An 18,080-nucleotide genomic window follows, 5' to 3' on the forward strand; every position below is an offset into this window, starting at 1 on the left:
TTTGAAAGGAACAAATTACATTCAGGCAGGAGTCACAAAACAAGACCCAAAACAGAGAAGAAACCAATCAGCGGGACAAAATTGGGCATTTTCTCCCCCATTCTAAAACATGCAAGTATAGTATAGCCTTCTTAACATTGTAGAAGTTGCACAAATGAACAATGCAACCAGGGACTGGCACAAGCATGTACCTCCGTGGTACATGACTGCCGGTTCCAATCCAGAAATGCAGACAAGCCCCCACGGGGATGTGCTTCTCCAGCATGCAGCAGCAGCAGCAACAGTGCAACGCAGTACTACTTCATATGCAGTAAACCAGCCCAAAAGAATTAAAGAACATCAGCTCATCGATAGGTCGATGCATGAATGTACTATATTCTTATTCGTGGCTAAATATCGCAACGGTTTACATGCCAGTACCTATTACAGTTTCACAGCTCTAACTGACAGATGGGGCTGATTGTATGATACCCAGGAGTGGCACTGCTACTCAGAGATAAACACCCCCCTCAACTAATATCGCCTTCTAGTTAGTTACGTTTTACAAGAGAGCATAACAAGAGAAGCAATATATATTACAACAAGCCATCAGCACTTGGCAAATGAAGAGCTAGCACAATAAGGCTGCTGACACTTCTTTGAGAACGAGAAGCATGGACTTCAGATTGGATGATATATCTCGAGTAAGGTTGAACTGAGGCTGCAGCATTTTTAACTCCTGATAACACAACAAAGAGAAATATAAGGCAATCATATTTCTCCTCGGTAACCTCCACCACCGTAGTAATCTCTTCTGGAGCCCGCAATTGCCACGGACTTCTCGTGCTCCAGCTTTGGACACTCGGCAAGACGATGCCCAAGGCCACCACAGTTTGCACATCCCCTGACACCACTCTCCTTGGCGATAGTTTCTGCGTCCTCAGGGTCAATGAGCTCAGCAAGCACTGGTGGTATTCTTTGCTTCGCTTCCTTCAGCAAGTGCTTAAGGTCAAGAAGTGTAGTCTCTGTCTGGTTCTTGTTGATGAATGTAGTTGCTATGCCTGTTTTCCCACATCGACCAGTTCGACCAATCCTGTGGACATAGTTCTCTATTTCAGCTGGCATATCATAGTTAATCACATGCTGGATATCAGGGAAATCAAGACCCTTTGAGGCAACATCGGTGGCCACCAGAACATCCTTCCTTCCATTCTTGAAGAACTCGATTGCATTCTGCCTTTCCTCTTGATCTTTACCTCCATGGATTGCAACAGCTTCCACCCCCTTCAGAAGAAGATACTCATGGATGTAGTCAACATCAGCTTTGTTTTCACAAAATATAAGAACAGGAGGTGGAGTCTTCTGAAGGCATTCAAGGAGGTATATAATTCTGGCATCTTCCTTGACATATTCAACTTCTTGGATGACATCTAGATTTGCTGCTCCAGCTCTTCCAACATTGACAATCACTGGCTTCACAAGGGCGCTCTTTGCAAAGTTCTGAATCTTCTTGGGCATAGTGGCAGAAAAAAGAAGTGTTTGCCTTTGTGCCTTGAAATGATCAAAAACCTCACGAATGTCATCTTCAAATCCCAGATCAACAAGCCTGTCAGCTTCATCTAAGGTTAAGTACCTGTGCAAATTAAGAAAACACTATTAAGAACTCTCTGTGGTACTTTTTAGACAATCGGAAGGATTTACTAGTTTAACTAATCCAATATAGAATAATCTAATATAGAAAACATTTACAGAAATAAATAAAATGGACATCTTCCACATAGTCGTTGTGTATGGAGGGCTGACACGCCTAAGCCCCTAGATTTGGTTCAGAACTACTGAAATTTGAACATTTGTTAACGCACTATGAAAGTATGAAATTAGCAACAGTAACTACAAAGCTAGTATCTGATATATATGTGTGGCCAGAATTCACAGCTGGTATAATATCATGTGATATGCTTCCTTGAATCCATAAGGTAGCATATTAAATTCCTTTTGTGGCTACAGATAGGGCCATAGGACGAATTATAAATAGCAATATGTTTACGAGAATTTTTATGAAGAATTTAGGGACTGAAGATAGTTCAAAATTAAAATTAAGAGGTACTCCCCCCGACCCATATTACTAGTCTAAAATTTGCCCAAATATGGGTATAAAAAGCGTCTAGATACATGTAACATTTCGACAAGTAATATGGGTCGGATGGAGTATGTATTAGCAATTTACATCGGCATTCTTAGGGAAAGAAACAAAATAGTCTTGTCATAAATTGCAACATCAATATGAACATGGGACAAGCATACAACGTGCTAAATTCAACATTCCATGCAAAATAGTTTAAGTTCACTCATCATTTATGTTCATTGGGGCAGTGCTCCCTTCTTCAAGTTTAGTAAAGTTTGCAAACTGCAGTCACTGGCAAGGATTGACCTACGAAACTAAAGATGATTACTTCTAATGTGGTCATACCATTTCATCAAAAGAATTGATACTATCATTCAATAAAACAACAGAAAATGTAGTAAAAAAACACATCAGACCATACTCCTTTTAATGAATAACTTTACTCTAAGATCCCATGTTTAACTTTGCTCTTTGTAAATAAAAACCCGATGTTCTGCTTGAAGGTGCTAATCTATGAGAAATAAGTGTTACAATTTCCAAAATAATAGCTTATGAACAGTATTCGTTTCTTGTGCCCTTGTAAAACAATTGCTAGTGGTGATGAGGTGCAGCATTAATGACACATATGCAGAAATTACCATGCAACACATTGCTCATGCACGCTGTCTATTTCCCTTGGTGCTCTAGCAATGGATCCACATAAGTATCAGGATAGTTCCAAGGGCAAGGATATTGTTTCGTCCATCCGGTAGGCGAGTTCACATTTAGATTGGTGCAATTTATGTTCAAAAGGAGAGCCCTCTACACAATGATACATATTGTAATAAACTGGAATTAACCAAGAACACAATGAGATAGCCTTTCTCTAATCTAACAAAATTGTCTTACCTTAAGTCTTCACTACTAAGTCTATGGTGTCATCTTGCTATTAAATCCTACCTCTTTAGCCGTGTCTTTTAGCCATCGGGACTACTCTAAGTCTCCTATGTACAAGTATACACCAGTATACCACATTCTTTGAAGGATGATGATATTGATAGGCATGGACAAAAGGCCAGCTCTAAGTCAGAAATCCACTAAGCAATCCATCTACTACATATCACAAGTTTTAGTGAAGATTGCAACAAAGACGACACATGTATTTTGTTGAGAAAGCACATCTTGTTGTGCCCACTATTACCTATTTAGCTATTACCATGGTTTTAGTTCAAACCTTTTTGAATCATAATTTTGTATCTAGGAAGCTGGTAAAACATTATATTTTGTTAGATGTTAACAGGTAGAAGGACACCACATTAATCGCAAAATCCAACAGACCAACACATACCTGCAATTGTCAAGGTTCATCTTCTTCTTGGCGAGCAAATCCTTGAGCCGGCCAGGTGTGGCCACCACAATATGTACGCCTCTCTTCACCACATCGAGCTGTGTCCTCATGTCAATACCCCCAATGCAAAGCAACGGTCTTATTTCCGGGAACCCAGCCTGCTTGAGCGGAGCGAGGAACATCTCAATAACATCGTACGTCTGCTTGGCCAGCTCCCTTGACGGGCAGATGATCATCCCGAACGGACCCTCCCCGGCCACAATGGGCATCATCATCTCCTCCTGCAGCGCCACCATAATGAGCGGCAGCACAAACACCAGCGTCTTCCCGGACCCGGTGAAGGCAATGCCAATCATGTCACGGCCAGAGAGCACCACAGGTAGCCCCTGCACCTGGATGGGCGTGGGCTGCACGATGCCCTTCTCGCGGAGCATGCGGAGGATGGGCTCGGGGAACCGGAGGTCCTGAAACTGGCGTGCGGGCGGGGGTACCTCGTCGCCTTCGACGAGGATGTGCCACTTGCGGCGGAGCTCGTCGGCCTTGGTGCGGGGCATGCGGCGGAGCCGCAGGGGCGGCTTCCAGCCGGTGAGCAGCGGCTCGGTGTAGGTGATGCCCTTGGCGAGCTCCCGCACGGACATGAGCGTCTTGCGGTCGGAGAGGTTCTCGATCATCTCCTTCTCCTGCAGGATCACCTGCTCCGTGGCGGTGACCTCCGGGGCGGCGCGCTTGAGCTGCGTGGACGTGACGAGGAGGCTGGGCTTGGCGGCGGCGGCGTCGGGGGCTGGGCTGTTCGTGGGCGGAGGCGGCGGCGGTGGCGGGAGGGAGGCAGGGGAGCCGTCGGAGGCGGCGGCGGGCTTGGAGATGCGCCGGTTGCGGAGGCGATCGGCCTCCATGGCCCTGCGCTTGGCGACCGGGATGTACTCCTCGTAGTTGTCCTCATCGTCGGACTTGGCGGCGGGCGTCACGGCGGCGGGAGCCATGGTTGGGGTTAGGGTTTGTAGGAGGGAGAAGGAGGTGGGGAATTTCTGGGTAGAGACGAAGAGGATTGGAGGAGAACTCGATTCAATTTAGATCCGAGGCTGGGAAGACGACGGGATTAGTTACCGACGTAGAATTAAGGCGGTTGTTGGCCCGCGAAGTTAAAGCCCGGCCCGGTACCAAACAGAATACACGGCCCATCATAGGAAGCCCGGCTTAGTACCAAACATTGCTTGCTTGGGGAAGAGGCTTGGCACATGACAGCATGTACACATTTCTACAACTAGTTTGCTCCTCAAACAACTGTGCAGCCTGATTGATTAATTAAGCGTTTGGCATTGCTGGTTCTATATTTCTTAATTTGCATGCATACATGGTGGAATGCAAACATTTTGACACGATCGAATGAGTAAAAACCAAAAGAAAAACAGACAGAAAGGATATTTTAGACCCAGAAATAAGACAAACACCGAATGATGAAGCGGATCAGGCCCCCCCGGAATCAAAATATACTCATGCCGCGCGCGCGTATTCCTTTTGCTGCAAGTAATAAGAGATCCATAATTAGCACAAAATATTTTCTTTCTAACTTGCACTTGCTAAAATATGCAAGTAGCGCACGGCATGTAATCCTTTCTCGTGAATTCACACTCAATCAACCGGCTCCTAGTTAAGACGTAGGATGTGGCGATCGCTAATTCTCACCCGATATTCCCTGCCCCTTCTGTCCCTATCTCCGGCGGCCTCGCCGCCGTTGCCGCCAACAGAAGAATGATGAAGATGGTCCGGAATGGAAACGGGGGAGTTGTCCACAATACCCGAGTTTGGACTTACCCTTAAATATTGTATGTCCATTGATCGACAGAAAGAGCTAGGTTGGAAAGTTCCCAACAATTAAAAGATAAAGACGACGGAATTGTATTTCAATTATTTCAAAAAGGATGTCAAATTGCTAGAAACCTCTTTACACGACCGAACGAGTATATAGATCGTCATCACATCCAGAACGCAGTAGGCGGCGCATCGGCCACCTTGGGCACGACGTAGGAGCGGCCAGGCCGGCACGCCTCCATCAGGAGCTCGCCACCCTTGCCATGCTTGGCCCGGAACACGGTCATGTGGAGCAGCAGCTCAGGCTCCTCGACGACCCCCTCGAAAACAGCGCACTCATTGTTGTGAAATATACATGGACATACACCCGTGTATTTTGTCGGGTTTACCACACACAGCAAAACCTATTTCAGAGTGCCCCATGAAACTGTGTGAGCTTTATGTTTCCGCCCACTATCCGGTTCAAATATATATTCTGGTACCTGGGGGTAATATGTCGAACCACTCTCTTTGACATTTGAATTTGGGAAAAAAATATAAAACTCCTGGATACGAAATTATATATATCTATTATCTATTACTATCTATTAAATTGGAGTTGGTGGCGATGGTGCGGTCGTCGTCACCGTAGGTTAATTTCGTTAAAATTATAACCAATATGCTATTGTCCGGCGTCATGAGTTGCCTACACAGAAAATAAAAATAAATAATTTGTGATTTTGTTGACCCGTAGCAACGTGCGGGCACACCTGCTAGTATATATATGTATATAATTCATAGAGAGCTCCACACGCACACGGGAACATAACAAAGCTGGAAGTGCAAAATTCAGCATCCAAAAGTTTGCAATGGAGAAACGAAACAGACAAGAAAAAAAACGTGCAGGGGAGAAAAGCAATCGATGTATTCGTGTCGAAAATTGGTAGAGTAATAAAAATACATCAAGCATCTCCCTCCTGGCAAAAAAAGGAAAAAAAAAACTTATAACCGAAACCGTAGCCATCGATGGCTCGACCGAAGACGACGACGCGGACGACAAAAATTTTGGCGCGCGTGCCGGGGTCGAATTATTATTAAGGAATCGATCAGCGGGGGATAAATAAATAAATTAATCAACCAACGCGCGCGGCGGCGCACGAAGTAATTAAACTTGATCAGACGCGGAAGCTGACGTTGGGCTTGGGTTGGCGGCGGTTGAGGCTGGCGCTGCGGCGGTCGTCGGCGACCATGGCGTTCTCGAATGCGCCGACGAGCGCCCTGACGCGGTTCCCCTGCCGCATGTTCTCCAGCAGCTTGCTCCGCGCCTCCTCCACCACGTCGTTGCCGCCGCCGCTGCTCCGCCGCCGCCCCTCCGCCGACGCCGTCCTCCTCATCTGGAACCTCCGGACCACCTCCGCCTTCATCTCCTCCTTCTTCTTCTCCTCCACGGCCACGGCGACCTCCAGTACCGGAGCCGGAGCTGCGGCGGCTGCCTTCTTAGGCTCCTCCTCCTCCTGCTGCTGCTGCGGCTGCTTCTCCACAGGGGCGGCGGCAATGGCGGCAGGGGCGGTGGGGACAGTCTCCTCCTCCGGCGCCGGCGAGTCCTTGCAATCCGCCGCCGCCGCCGGCTCCTCTGTCTCTGTCTCAGCCACGGCCGGCGCTGGGGCCTGGATCTGATTGGTCACCGGCGACGAGGGGTTCGCCTCGTGGATGATCTTCTCCGGCACCGGCACGGGCTCGATCTTTGGCTCCTCCTCCTCCTCCGGTTGACCGTTGTCAACGACGATGACGTCATCGGGGATCTGCTGCTCGTCGAAGGACACGGCGCTGTCGGCGTCGGACCCCTTGCTGGCGACCGACCTGGGACTATCGACATCGAGGTCTGCCGCGGCCATGGCGCTCTTCTTCTTCCGCCGGGAAGAGGACCGGCCGCTGCGGAAGGCGCGGGAGGCCCGCTGCATCAGCTTCCGCGGGGACCACATCGACGACCCGTAGTAGGAAGACGATCTCTGCGGCGGCTGCGGCTGCTTGGGGGTGGCCGGCGGCGTGTCGGTGGTGACCATGCCCATGCAGTTGATGGAGGACGGCGGCGGCTTGTGGCGCACGTACGCCGGCGTCGTCGGCGTCGACGTCGACGCGCGCGCCGGCTTATTCTGCGGCGTGGAGGAGGAGGTGTTGGCGCCGCCGCCGATGCCGAGCGGGGAGGCGGCGGAGGGTGCCTTCACGCTCCTGCACCGCGGGAGGCCGCCGCCGTCCGCCATGCCCTGCTGCTGCTGCTTCGGCATCGAGGAGACGAGATCGAAAATACAATCGCGTTAAATTAGGGCAAGATTAAAACAGATCAGATCAAACCGAGACGTAATTCTTACGCCTTTTAAACGGGAGCTAGCTAGCTAGTAATACGGTTTTCATCCTGATTTGATAGACGATTTTTTAAACGCAGTGTAGACTGTAGACGGTTTTGATCCTGATTTGATATACGGAGACTCTTTTCGAGATAAAGGAATCTCTCCTACTGCATCAACCCAGATATACATTACATTGGAGGAATGTGTGCACATCTCGGGCATCATCTGGCGCTAGCTATAATACATGAACGGAATGATCGAGAACTATTGCTCGCATGAACAGATGAACGGAAGGATCGAGAACTAGTCCTCACATGAATAGAGGGCAAGCTAGCAATGTTTACCTCGAGATGATCCACCTTCATTCTCGAGAGCGGAGACGAGAGAGGCCAGGCCCCGATCGAAGGCGGATTTGGCAGTAAGAGGAGGCGCGGGGCGTGGTGCTAGGAGGAGAAAGGCAGGAGGAGGCGAAGGGCCATATGAAGGCCGCGACGGCCTAAAACCGCGCGGCGACGAGTAGTCGGCCGGAGGAGACTACGATCGATCGATGAGGCACGGAGGAGGAAGCAAACCACGGTCAGTTAAAGAAGCGCGTGAGAGGTCCCTGGGCGGAGAGAAAGCCGGGGATAGCCATGCCAAAGAATTGCGCGGCCTGCAGGAGCCTCCGGCTATTCTTTGACCCAGGTCAGACGTACGTACAGGACAGGACTACAGGGGGCAGGAGCAAGCCTATTCCCCGAGCTTGTTAAAAAGTACGCGCGCATATGTTTTTTCAAAAAAAAAAATCCGTCCCTCGACCTTTAATTCCGAGTTGGCACCGATTCTGTTTTTAGCCCTCAAGTCAATTTCTTTGTCACAAAAATAGACTGAACCGGTGTGACAATTTCGAAACCAAAACCATAACGCGTCAACGCTAACACCGTTCTGCATGTGAAAAAGGGACCAGGAGTGTCCGGTCTCGACAGGTCGAGACACGGAGATATATATACAAAAGTAAGTCGAGTGACCATTTGTTTTGTGTATTTTTTGATGAGTCAGATATTTCATTGTTGAACAAATAAATAAAAGAAAGAAAAATGCCATGGTAATGATCGTTGGATTCCTTCTTCTATGTTTGACGACAGTTTTTTAAACGAGATCGACTACAAGGCCTCAGGTTCAGAGTTTAAAAGTTCAACAAAAAAGGACCAACAGCAGGAATCAAACCACATATAATGGCCGCTAGAAAATAACATAACATAGCTTTCTTTTTCTTATGACAGTTTATATGATTACTTAGCGGATTCGTTATTCCCATGATAAAGCTCGCGCCATTCCTTTCTTCTTCGCCACGCACGCCAAGGCGTCATCCGCCCGTCACGGGCGACATCCGCCCAGCCTCATCGCGTCCGTCCAACCGCCGACGGACGGTCTCGACGCGGTAACGGAAAGCCGCGTTCGGGAGGGTACTCCCGGCATCCGATCCCCCTTCTCGGCTTCTCCGCTTAAAAAGAAACTGGGCGAGATGTGAGCCTTCAGCCTGTGACAGCGCAGCGGTGGAGTAATCAGTGAGTGAGTCGGTGGGGGAGCTGGAAGGTTGCAGTTGGTGCGCGAGCCGCCCGAGCGACAGACAGGACAGGACAAGAGACAGCGCGGCGCGGCGAATGGCGGCGGATGGGGGGAAGCCGAGGGTGGTGGTGGTGGGCGGCGGCATCGGCGGCGCGCTCCTCGCTAAGACCCTGCAGCCCGACGCCGACGTCGTCCTCCTCGATCCGTAAGCCTCATCATCTCCTGCGCCTGCTGTTCCCTTTTTCATGCCTACACACTGTTTGCTGGAAACGCCGACGCGTCCGTCTCCGCGAGGCGCGGGGTGGGTGGGAGACCGGCCCTGGATCGCTTTAACGCGTGATGGAATGGCCGGCCGGGCGGCAGCCGGAGCCGGCGCCGGGCGGCGACTCTGGATTGGATCGGGTGGGATTCGTCATTCGTCGTCTTAGTTCAGCAGCGCCTGGGGATGATTTGGCTTCTGAATGTTTGGTTCAGGACTGCACACGTTTCTGCTTTCGTTTTCTACTTTTCTATCCGTGTGTGTGGGAGAAGTGCAGCGATGCTAGGATATCAGTGAACCACATCATGTTCCGGCATTTCCTTGTTATTTGTTTGGTACTGGGATTATTATGCAATGCGGCATAGTTCGGATGTTGAACCCGAGAGGATCAGAGAGGATCATACCAATCGGAGTTCCGGAAAATGTAGGAAGTGCCACTCTCTGACGATAAATTGACAATCGAAAAAGGATTCAGCACCTGTTTCTATTTGTACAAACTGGATCAATGATTCCGCACACTATTGTGCCTGACCATTCGATTAACGACAATGGCTCTTGCTTTCTCTTGATTATTTGGTCATCTAGTGTCTTATAGTTCATCGAATTAACATTGTAACTGATCTATTTCCTTGAAATAGGTGGTAGCATGAAAGGAAGTTTCACGAGCTCTCATTGGTGATATTTCCTTAGCTTTCATTGAGTTAACATTGTTTAATACAGAAAAAAGAACATGATACATATTCAGCTTATGAAAAAATTCAATCATGTGACCTTTATACCCACTACTGTTAGCCACTTCTTCAGAATTGGTAGGTTCTTACATGAAAAAGATTTCTTCTAATGACAGGAAGGATTACCTGGAGATCAACTGGGCTGAACTGAGGTCAATGGTTGAACCATCTTTTGCTGAGAGATCGTTAATCTATCACACAGATTACCTCACCACCGCAACCATTGTAACATCTACTGCAGTCAATATCACCGAGCATGCTGTTCTGACTGCTGATGGTCAATCTCTTGCATACGATTTTCTCGTTGTCGCAACTGGTCATGTGATGACTTCTTCTGGAAACAGAACGGGAAGGCTTACAGAATTCCAAAGTGGTAAGTGGAGTCTAAGCAGACAATGAAAATATACTATGCTTTTCTGACCTTACGTTTCCTACTTATGCTTTCTGATGATCCTGCAACAGATAACGAGAAGATAAAATCGTCCGAGTCAGTGTTGATAATTGGAGGTGGTCCAACTGGTGTTGAACTTGCTGCAGAGATTGCAGTAGACTATCCAGAGAAGAAAGTGACCCTTGTACACAGAGGATCAAGGTTACTTGAATTCATTGACAAGAAGGCTTCAAAGAAGTGTCTTGATTGGCTGACTTCGAAAAAAGTAGATGTGCTTTTCCAGCAATCAGTCGACTTAGGTTCACTATCCAACACAGAGAAGTTCTACAAGACATCCAGTGGAGAAACAATAACAGCTGATTGCCACTTTGTGTGTATTGGTAAGCCACTGAGTTCATCATGGCTACATGATACCATCCTGAAGGAATCTTTGGACAACAAGGGAAGAATAATGGTGGAAAAGGATCTAAGGGTGAAGGGTTATAATAACATTTTTGCAATTGGTGACATCACGGATATTCCTGTAAGTTTACACTTAAAACTTCATGTCTGTTCTATTTATTAACCCCCTTGGGTTGAGGACGTCCTGTTTTCTTCCGGTTGACTATTCCCATTTTCCATCAATCTTCAGGAAATCAAGCAAGGGTATCTCGCCCAGAAGCATGCGCTGCTGGTAGCGAAGAACCTGAAGCTACTGATGAAGGGCCCGCCGGCCAGCAAGCTGGCGACCTACAGCACCGGCTACCCGCTGGCGCTCGTCTCTCTGGGAAGGAACGAAGGGCTGGCCCAGCTGCCGTTCGTGACGCTCACCGGGTGCATACCGGGCATGATCAAGTCCCGGGACCTGTTCGTCAGCAAGACAAGGAAGCAGATGGGTCTGAACGCTTGAGCTGTGGCTAGGGGCCGCAAGGAACCATCAACCGTGGGGTGTTCCCCTACTGAACTTCAGACAAGGGAAATAAACTCCTTGCTGCCCATATGTGTCATCTTGTCATGTAGCGATTGTATGGTGTGTTGTGAATGGTGTATCCGTTGCAAGACGTTCTGAATGGTCCCAGACAGGATGTAAGTAACACAACGGTGCTTTCTCTGAAAGTAAAAGGGAAAGAGCTTGAGCCCTGCCCTGGCAAGCATGGCATGGATGCTGTTGCCTTGAGGAGGGGAACAATTTGGTGGTTTCTTTCCCTGATTCCCTCTTCTCCCTCATCTCATGTCATGTCATTCTGGCCTCTCGTAGTGCGTGACTGATAATACCCAATCCGTCCGGTCTTTGCCATACCGGACTGGGCGGGCCTGTCCACCAGTGCCGCATTCTATCTCTTGCCAAAATGTCACTGATCTCGACTTTATAAAGTGGCCATGTAGACGAACGCGACGACTAATGGAGGCCTGTTTTTATTTAACTCCCAAAGCTACTACACTCAATACGCTTCTCCCATGTTGATTCGTCATATGGAAGACTTGACCTGAACCTTTTGCTTTCGTCCACTGCAATGTGGAATCAACAATCCTCATTTCTGCACAGGGTTTGCAATCTCATCTGCTCTTAATCAATCACCCTGAGTGAGATCCCGCTTATGTCACGCGTCTAGGCTTCCGTTCGCAATACAACCACCACTCTCTGCTAGCTACAATTGCAAATGCCGATTTTGCCCTTGTCGACACGTGCTGTCGTGCAGGCCCCCCACAGCCCGGAAATGACGCCTTGCTGTCTGATTTCTGAAGCCTGCGCGGGATGCCAACAACTAAACAAACCTGCTGCTGCTCTCTCTCTCCAATCCGGAGTGGATGGCAAATTAATTTGTGCTGACCAAAAGAGACTTTGATCATCATCATCTTGTCCCTAATCTTTCAACTTATCACATCAAGTCGATGCCGCCATGCCAACCACTCCTGCAAGATGCAAGGCTACACAACCACATTTCTTGCACGCAATGAACAAAGTTCTAGTACTGTACCTTTATTTTGCAGTACCAGAAGATGACACGCTTGATCATCAACAAGTAGCCATCGTTTGTCATCCACGCGCAGAAAAGGACGCGCTCGGTCATCAACTGATTGGTATTTTTAAAACATCTCGTTTCGTGGTTTCGTTAAACGGAAGATTTGTGTACACTAGTAGTATTTCCTCCGATCCATACTACTTGTCTTAAATTTGCTTAAATATGAATGTATTTATGTTTAAAAAACGTTTAGATACATGTAATATTTCGACGAGTAATATGGATTGGATGGAGTAGTAGAATATGGTATCTAGAGGCAGGATCCACCTTTTGATGCTGGTTCCAGGTGAGTGTATATGCATCTTTTCAGCTACTACTGTAACTTTTTTTTCCCGTATAAATAAAACCGCTTAATTGGCAAAGCTGTGGGGGAAGAAGCTGTTGGATAGTGGCCGTCCGAATTAGTGCTTGCTTTAAGTGGAGTGATCAAATTAGTTGAAAAAGAAAAAGGCCCACTAATCAAGCAGCCAAAGAACTGACCGGACAGCAATGGAATTAACGCATGCGCACTCACCGTCTCTTAATTTCTGCCCCATGAACACATCATCATCGTTCAGTTTCGGATCAAAGCGTACGTATCTTGGAAGAACTATTCCATCGGAATCTTACAAATCTCCCAATGTTTTTTTAAATGAAATTTTCCTTTCAAATGCTGCTTAAACTTAAACTTGTGCACTTGGCACGGGGACTGTCCGATTACACGTGGCAGCCAGTCCTCATCCCACCGTTCATTTGTCTCCTCCCTCGCCCGTGTTTTGTCGGAATCTCAGGTTCCGTTTTTTTTTTTCTGTCACGTGAACGCATACCCCGCACGAGCCGCGTACCCTAGTGCCACTGCCACAGACCGGCGGGACCCACTCGCCGCACACGTGGGGGTATATCCGGCGTGGGTAGCCGAAGGGGTTCCACTTCGGCGCGGCGCACGCGCAAACGGGTCTAGCGGGCGCCAGTATACTCCTCGCGCGAAACCCGCTAACGCGGCTGTCGAGTTAAATCCGCCTCGGATCCTGCCAAGGAAGGAAGGAAAGGAATCCGAGCGCCCCCAGACTTTCGCTTCCCTCTCTCCCCTTCCCTTCCTTCCTCGGGACGCGTCTCCTCCTCTGCCGCGCCGGAGGCCCGGTACGGCGGCGGCCGACGTCGTGTTCCCCGCAGGGAGCGCGCCCCTGCCTCCCTCTCCGGCTGCCGTTTCCTCGCGCGCGTCGTCTCGGTTTCGAGGACCCCGGAATGCGCCGCCGCTGTACGTCTGGTTTGCCGCCGTCTCTCCCGGTTTCGCTGTCTGTTTCTCAGTTCGTTCCTTCTTCTTCGTTTTGAGGGTTAGAATAGAGAGGCTTCTTTTCCTTGCTGACGCCGCGTGATGTGTGTGTGTTTGGGACGCCCCGTGTGGACTTGATTTTTGAGCGGGTTTAGAGGGTGCGCTTTAGTTAGTTGGTGTTGCGGCGGATTTTTAGGGAAGGGCATAAAAAATGTTTGGGGGCATCTCGGGCAAAGCTTTACTGCCACTACTAGTATGTGTTACCGAAAATAGTTATTAGTGCTGACGGCTCTGCGTAAAAGGTTCAGAGGAAGAACTACTTAGTAGGAGCATGCGGGTAGGTAGACGGATGATGTCAGGCTGCCGATGATCATGTACTCATCATTTTTGGAGTGTGGTCCTTGATCCTTCTGGAAAATTTACTCGAGAAATGTAGTTTGCTCTATAAGGTTGTTGTTGACAGTCTTGTGGTGCCATGATATTAGGGATGTCTGTTGAACTGAAATCTCAAGTGCAGCTCATGCGATGCGCTTGGATTTTGTGACCAGGGCTTTTTGTAGTAAATCATACGGAGTACTAGTTTAGGATTGGCCCGCCCATTTGCTGTGAATATTCCATCCTCCTACATCAATTGCGAAAATTGTGATATTTTTAGTGGCTGGAGGAAATGTTTGGATGGAGCGTTGTAGGCAATTAGGTGAGCACACAAATCAAGCATCAATATGTACTTGTTTAAGTAGTTGTTAATTTTCTGTTTCTTACAAATATATGCACACAGTTGTAGGTTGTAGTATGATTTATCGTCGAGTATGTTCATTTTGCACAGTGTATAGTGGACTGGGATCCCACCGTAGAGAGAATGTACTCTGGTACGGCACGCTGTTATGCCTCGGTTTGCAACTCAGCTTTATTAAGGACTGTAGTATAGTTCTGAATACTCTGTTGCATTTGTTCCTTTTCTTGTTTATCCATTTCTTGGCATCCATTCTCCAGGTTATGTGCTTATCGATCCTTGCAAATTTTTACCACAGAACCACCCGATACTGGAGAAGATTTCTATCTCTCTGTTTTCTGCCACCTAGTAACATGGAGGAATATTTTAGTAGGAGTTCCAAAGCAGCAATTGGGTTTATCAGAAGAGGTTCTGGTATCTCTTCGAGAAATCAAACTCCTCAAGAGAGAACCAGCCAAGGCACCGATGGACCGGGATACAGCACTAGAGTCAATCCTGTGAAAACCAGTATGGCTAATAATCAGGAGAGACCAAGATATTTACGTGATTCGTTTAAATCTTCAAGCTCAAAGGTTGTGCCTGGAAGCTCTTCCAAAGTTCCTCTTGGGAAGTTTGGTGAGGAAAAGCGAAGGCATACCTTGTTGGAAGGGGTTGACATTGTTGATAGTAGTAGAAGAACAGCTGAGGCCAAGCGTCTGGATAGTAAGAAAATTGTTGTAGAGGATCAGAGTTCAGATGCTCCGTGGAGTGAGACAGAAGGATTAACTGCCAAAGATGACCAATTGGTAGTACCTGATCCTGATGTTTTGCATTCTGCTGATTCTTCAGAAATACCTGCACATACAGTTGAGTTCTTGCGAAGGAGTGCTTCACTAAGTTCTGAAACACATAGACAGAAGGATAAACAACTGAATTTGGGTAGACCTGGATACTCTCGCTCTTCATTTACAAATCAGCCCACTGTACCTAGAATTCCTACAGTTGATGCGAAGCCATCATATGGTCTTGTTAGTGGAGAACAGAGATGTGGACCACGTGGTCTTAAAAACCTTGGTTGCACTTCAGTCTCGGATGTTCTGCCTTCAGGATGCTCATCTGATTCTGTGTATAGCAGGAGGTTTCATGCTATGAGAAAGAGAGCATCTGACGAGGAAAGCACTTCCAGATCAAGGGGCATAAGTGGACCATCCAGTTTAGGTCATTCCCATGCAATTTATCCTGGCATTAGTCGTCCTAGAGTCAGAACTACTGAACAACCAGTTTCTCAATTAACAACAAGAAGCAGTGGCAGAAAATTTCTGGATTCAGCAGAGTCAGTAAGGACAAGACGGCCTTCTCCTCAGGACACTAGGATCAGCACGTCTGAGGATAGAGAGGATAACATGATTTCTCTACATGGCTCAACCACGGGGAATCAACAGTTAGCTGAGGGGCATTTTTCTGTGGCAGGAGTTTCTTCAGAAAGCTCCATAAGACCGTTCCCTGTGGAACTACCTCATGCAATGTACTCATCTAGTCGTCAGGTATCGAGTGGTCAGACTGCACATAGAAGATCAAGCTCTCGTGTTGTGGAAAGTCCTCCACAAACATTTCACAGTACCTTGGGGGAGAGAAATGGCCACAGACACGTAAACATGGAAGGCATCGCAGAGGTCCTTTTCCAAAACGTTTTTCATATTGGTTCCAGTTGTTCTGTTCTTTTAGATAGGTTTTATGTAAGATTAGATCTTTCATGATGATAATGATTTTCTCATTATGACTGAGGTAGAAGTGTTCCAAATGAAATAGGTTTGTTGTATGTAGGTATTGCTAGCACTGGAAAGGATTGAACAAGAAGCTGAACTGACCTATGAGGTTAGTTAGCTTGCCTTCATGTCCACAATTTTCTTTCTGTTGGACTTTTTCACTAAGAATGTACAAAATTTTAGCAGCAGTTGCGGGTACTTGAGACAAATCTGTTACTTAGTGCTTTAGCCTCGCATGATGAACATAGCGACATGCGGATGGATATTGACAACATGTCATATGAGGTATTGTTGTTGTCTTGTTTGATTCTTTCTAAAGGGCTTCACTGTCTGATAATTCATACTTTCACAGGATTCTGGTATGTACTTATTCATGAGTCTTTTTTCCCTTTCAATAGGAACTGTTAGCATTAGAAGAGCGAATAGGATCTGTAAGTACTGCTCTTTCTGAAGAACAGTTCACGAAATGTCTCAGAAGGCGTTTATATAAACCTGTTACTGCAGAAGTAAACAGATCAGGTGTAGATGACATCAAATGCAGCATATGCCAGGTAAGTATCTTTTAATTGGATTCTATTATTTCTGTAGGTTATACAATAAACTAAAACCAATCTAATTATTCATTGTTTTGCTCTTGCATCATCCTTGATTTCTGTAGGTTATACAATAAACTAAAACCAAGTTGGTATCCATTGTCCTGAATAAGAATAATCTTCTTACCTCTAAAACTGCCAATGCCATGACCCCACTATGCTAGTATCTTGTTCTTTTTGTCCAAGCATATCCATCTTACCATGTAAATGATTGGTCCTGCTCGTGCTTAAGTTTGTATCATCCCTTTTTTTTGCGAACAGTTTATATCATCCCTACTAATGATTATTCCAAACTTAAATCAAAACAGAAGTACTACAACCTACTCTCTCCTTCCCAAATTATATTGCGGCCTCTGACTTCAAGATTCAACTTTGACCATCAATTAACCAATAAAACGTGGGTTATGTGCCACAAAAATTATGGCGTTGAATTAGTATTTGGAAGAAGTTCCAGTGTCATATTTTTGTATGGAAAATAACTCATATTAATGATCTAATTGATGGTTAATGTTACATCGTGCTGGTTACTCGATCTGTAAATCCTTACTGTTCTTGTTCCAGGAGGAGTTCATGGAGGGCGAAGAGGTTGGCAGGTTGGGTTGTGAGCACCAGTTCCACGTGTGCTGCATTCACCAGTGGCTCCTGCAGAAGAGCTGGTGCCCAATATGTAAAGCTTCGGCGTCGCTGTCTCTGAACTGAACCTAAGCAGGTTCGAACTTGTAAATTGCTATGGTCTTGAAAGGTAGTCTCCGTCTGTGAAACTTGTGAATAATCCTGGCTGAGCTCTCTCTCTAGTCCAGTCCAGTCTGTGAATACAAATCAGATGGTTTCTGCCCTGGAAAAGGCTCCAGTTTGTGAAATATCAAATCTGACTGTACCTGGAGTGTTATCAATGAGTGTTTGAACTTTGAATCAGGGAAAATAGTCAAAAAAATAAAATTGCAACGTCGACAGATGGAAAAAAGAAAACGACTGACAAATCCTGCTGCAAACATAGTTTCTAACATGTCCGGTAACAAACTCCGGGCGCGCGCACGAAAGAACCTTTTTTCTGCCAAACTATTGACGGAGCACATTAGTACAGCCTGTTTATGCGTGCTACTTCCCTTAGATTTAGCATATGACGCTACACCTTACATCCCTCTTCCGGTCTCTCGTCTTGGCCTTTTTGGCCCGATCAAGCGCTGGTTCGAACTGCCAGCGATACTAGTAGTAATACAGAAAGGATCGAAGCCTAACTCGATGCGCAAGTCACGGA

General features: G+C 47.1%; 4 protein-coding genes across 6 annotated transcripts; 2 read left to right on the forward strand and 2 right to left on the reverse strand.

Moving 5' to 3' along the window:
- Window positions 1-339: 339 nt before the first annotated feature.
- LOC100828701 (DEAD-box ATP-dependent RNA helicase 35A) lies at window positions 340-4,500 on the reverse strand. Its single transcript, XM_003570891.4, has 2 exons — window positions 3,432-4,500; window positions 340-1,612 (listed from the first exon to the last, which is right to left on the reverse strand). Exons 1-2 carry the CDS (start codon window positions 4,409-4,411, stop codon window positions 751-753), a joined length of 1,842 nt encoding a protein of 613 aa, XP_003570939.1. The 5' UTR covers window positions 4,412-4,500; the 3' UTR covers window positions 340-750.
- Window positions 4,501-6,120: 1,620 nt separating this feature from the next.
- LOC100829003 (skin secretory protein xP2) lies at window positions 6,121-9,036 on the reverse strand. The gene is made up of 2 exons (XM_014900692.2): window positions 7,912-9,036; window positions 6,121-7,492 (listed from the first exon to the last, which is right to left on the reverse strand). The coding sequence occupies exons 1-2, from the start codon at window positions 7,930-7,932 to the stop codon at window positions 6,395-6,397; spliced, it is 1,119 nt and encodes a 372-aa protein (XP_014756178.1). The 5' UTR covers window positions 7,933-9,036; the 3' UTR covers window positions 6,121-6,394.
- An 8-nt stretch (window positions 9,037-9,044) lies between these two features.
- On the forward strand, window positions 9,045-11,685 carry LOC100843081 (apoptosis-inducing factor homolog B). The gene is made up of 4 exons (XM_003574856.4): window positions 9,045-9,320; window positions 10,222-10,478; window positions 10,568-11,019; window positions 11,128-11,685. Exons 1-4 carry the CDS (start codon window positions 9,211-9,213, stop codon window positions 11,383-11,385), a joined length of 1,077 nt encoding a protein of 358 aa, XP_003574904.1. The 5' UTR covers window positions 9,045-9,210; the 3' UTR covers window positions 11,386-11,685.
- Window positions 11,686-13,510: 1,825 nt separating this feature from the next.
- LOC100824004 lies at window positions 13,511-17,737 on the forward strand. 3 transcript variants are annotated; one of them, XM_010235516.3, is made up of 6 exons: window positions 13,511-13,736; window positions 14,783-16,136; window positions 16,288-16,338; window positions 16,413-16,514; window positions 16,628-16,780; window positions 17,384-17,737. In XM_010235516.3, the coding sequence occupies exons 2-6, from the start codon at window positions 14,838-14,840 to the stop codon at window positions 17,519-17,521; spliced, it is 1,743 nt and encodes a 580-aa protein (XP_010233818.1). In that variant the 5' UTR covers window positions 13,511-13,736; window positions 14,783-14,837; the 3' UTR covers window positions 17,522-17,737. The 3 variants fall into 3 exon arrangements, with proteins under 3 accessions (XP_010233818.1, XP_010233817.1, XP_003575003.1); XM_010235515.3 differs by lacking the exon at window positions 13,511-13,736 and having other exon boundaries at window positions 14,770-16,136; window positions 16,419-16,514; XM_003574955.4 differs by lacking the exon at window positions 13,511-13,736 and having other exon boundaries at window positions 14,771-16,136; window positions 16,416-16,514.
- The last annotated feature ends 343 nt before the right edge of the window (window positions 17,738-18,080 follow it).

This window comes from Brachypodium distachyon, chromosome 3 (assembly GCF_000005505.3).
Source record: "Brachypodium distachyon strain Bd21 chromosome 3, Brachypodium_distachyon_v3.0, whole genome shotgun sequence".
NCBI classification, from domain to species: Eukaryota; Viridiplantae; Streptophyta; class Magnoliopsida; order Poales; family Poaceae; genus Brachypodium; species Brachypodium distachyon.

Excerpts from the sequence above, each read along its gene's own strand:
- LOC100828701 (XM_003570891.4), bottom strand. The coding sequence starts at position 4,411 with ATGGCTCCCGCCGCCGTGACGCCCGCCGCCAAGTCCGACGATGAGGAC. Across the intron at positions 1,613-3,431 it reads ATGAACCTTGACAATTGCAG|GTACTTAACCTTAGATGAAG; the intron begins GTATGTGTTGGT and ends TAATTTGCACAG.
- LOC100843081 (XM_003574856.4), top strand. The coding sequence starts at position 9,211 with ATGGCGGCGGATGGGGGGAAGCCGAGGGTGGTGGTGGTGGGCGGCGGC. Across the intron at positions 9,321-10,221 it reads GACGTCGTCCTCCTCGATCC|GAAGGATTACCTGGAGATCA; the intron begins GTAAGCCTCATC and ends TTCTAATGACAG. Across the intron at positions 10,479-10,567 it reads GCTTACAGAATTCCAAAGTG|ATAACGAGAAGATAAAATCG; the intron begins GTAAGTGGAGTC and ends ATCCTGCAACAG.
- LOC100829003 (XM_014900692.2), bottom strand. The coding sequence starts at position 7,932 with ATGAAGGTGGATCATCTCGAG. Across the intron at positions 7,493-7,911 it reads TGAAGGTGGATCATCTCGAG|CAGCAGCAGGGCATGGCGGA; the intron begins GTAAACATTGCT and ends ATGCCGAAGCAG.
- LOC100824004 (XM_010235516.3), top strand. The coding sequence starts at position 14,838 with ATGGAGGAATATTTTAGTAGGAGTTCCAAAGCAGCAATTGGGTTTATC. Across the intron at positions 16,137-16,287 it reads ACATGGAAGGCATCGCAGAG|GTATTGCTAGCACTGGAAAG; the intron begins GTCCTTTTCCAA and ends TGTTGTATGTAG. Across the intron at positions 16,781-17,383 it reads TCAAATGCAGCATATGCCAG|GAGGAGTTCATGGAGGGCGA; the intron begins GTAAGTATCTTT and ends TTCTTGTTCCAG.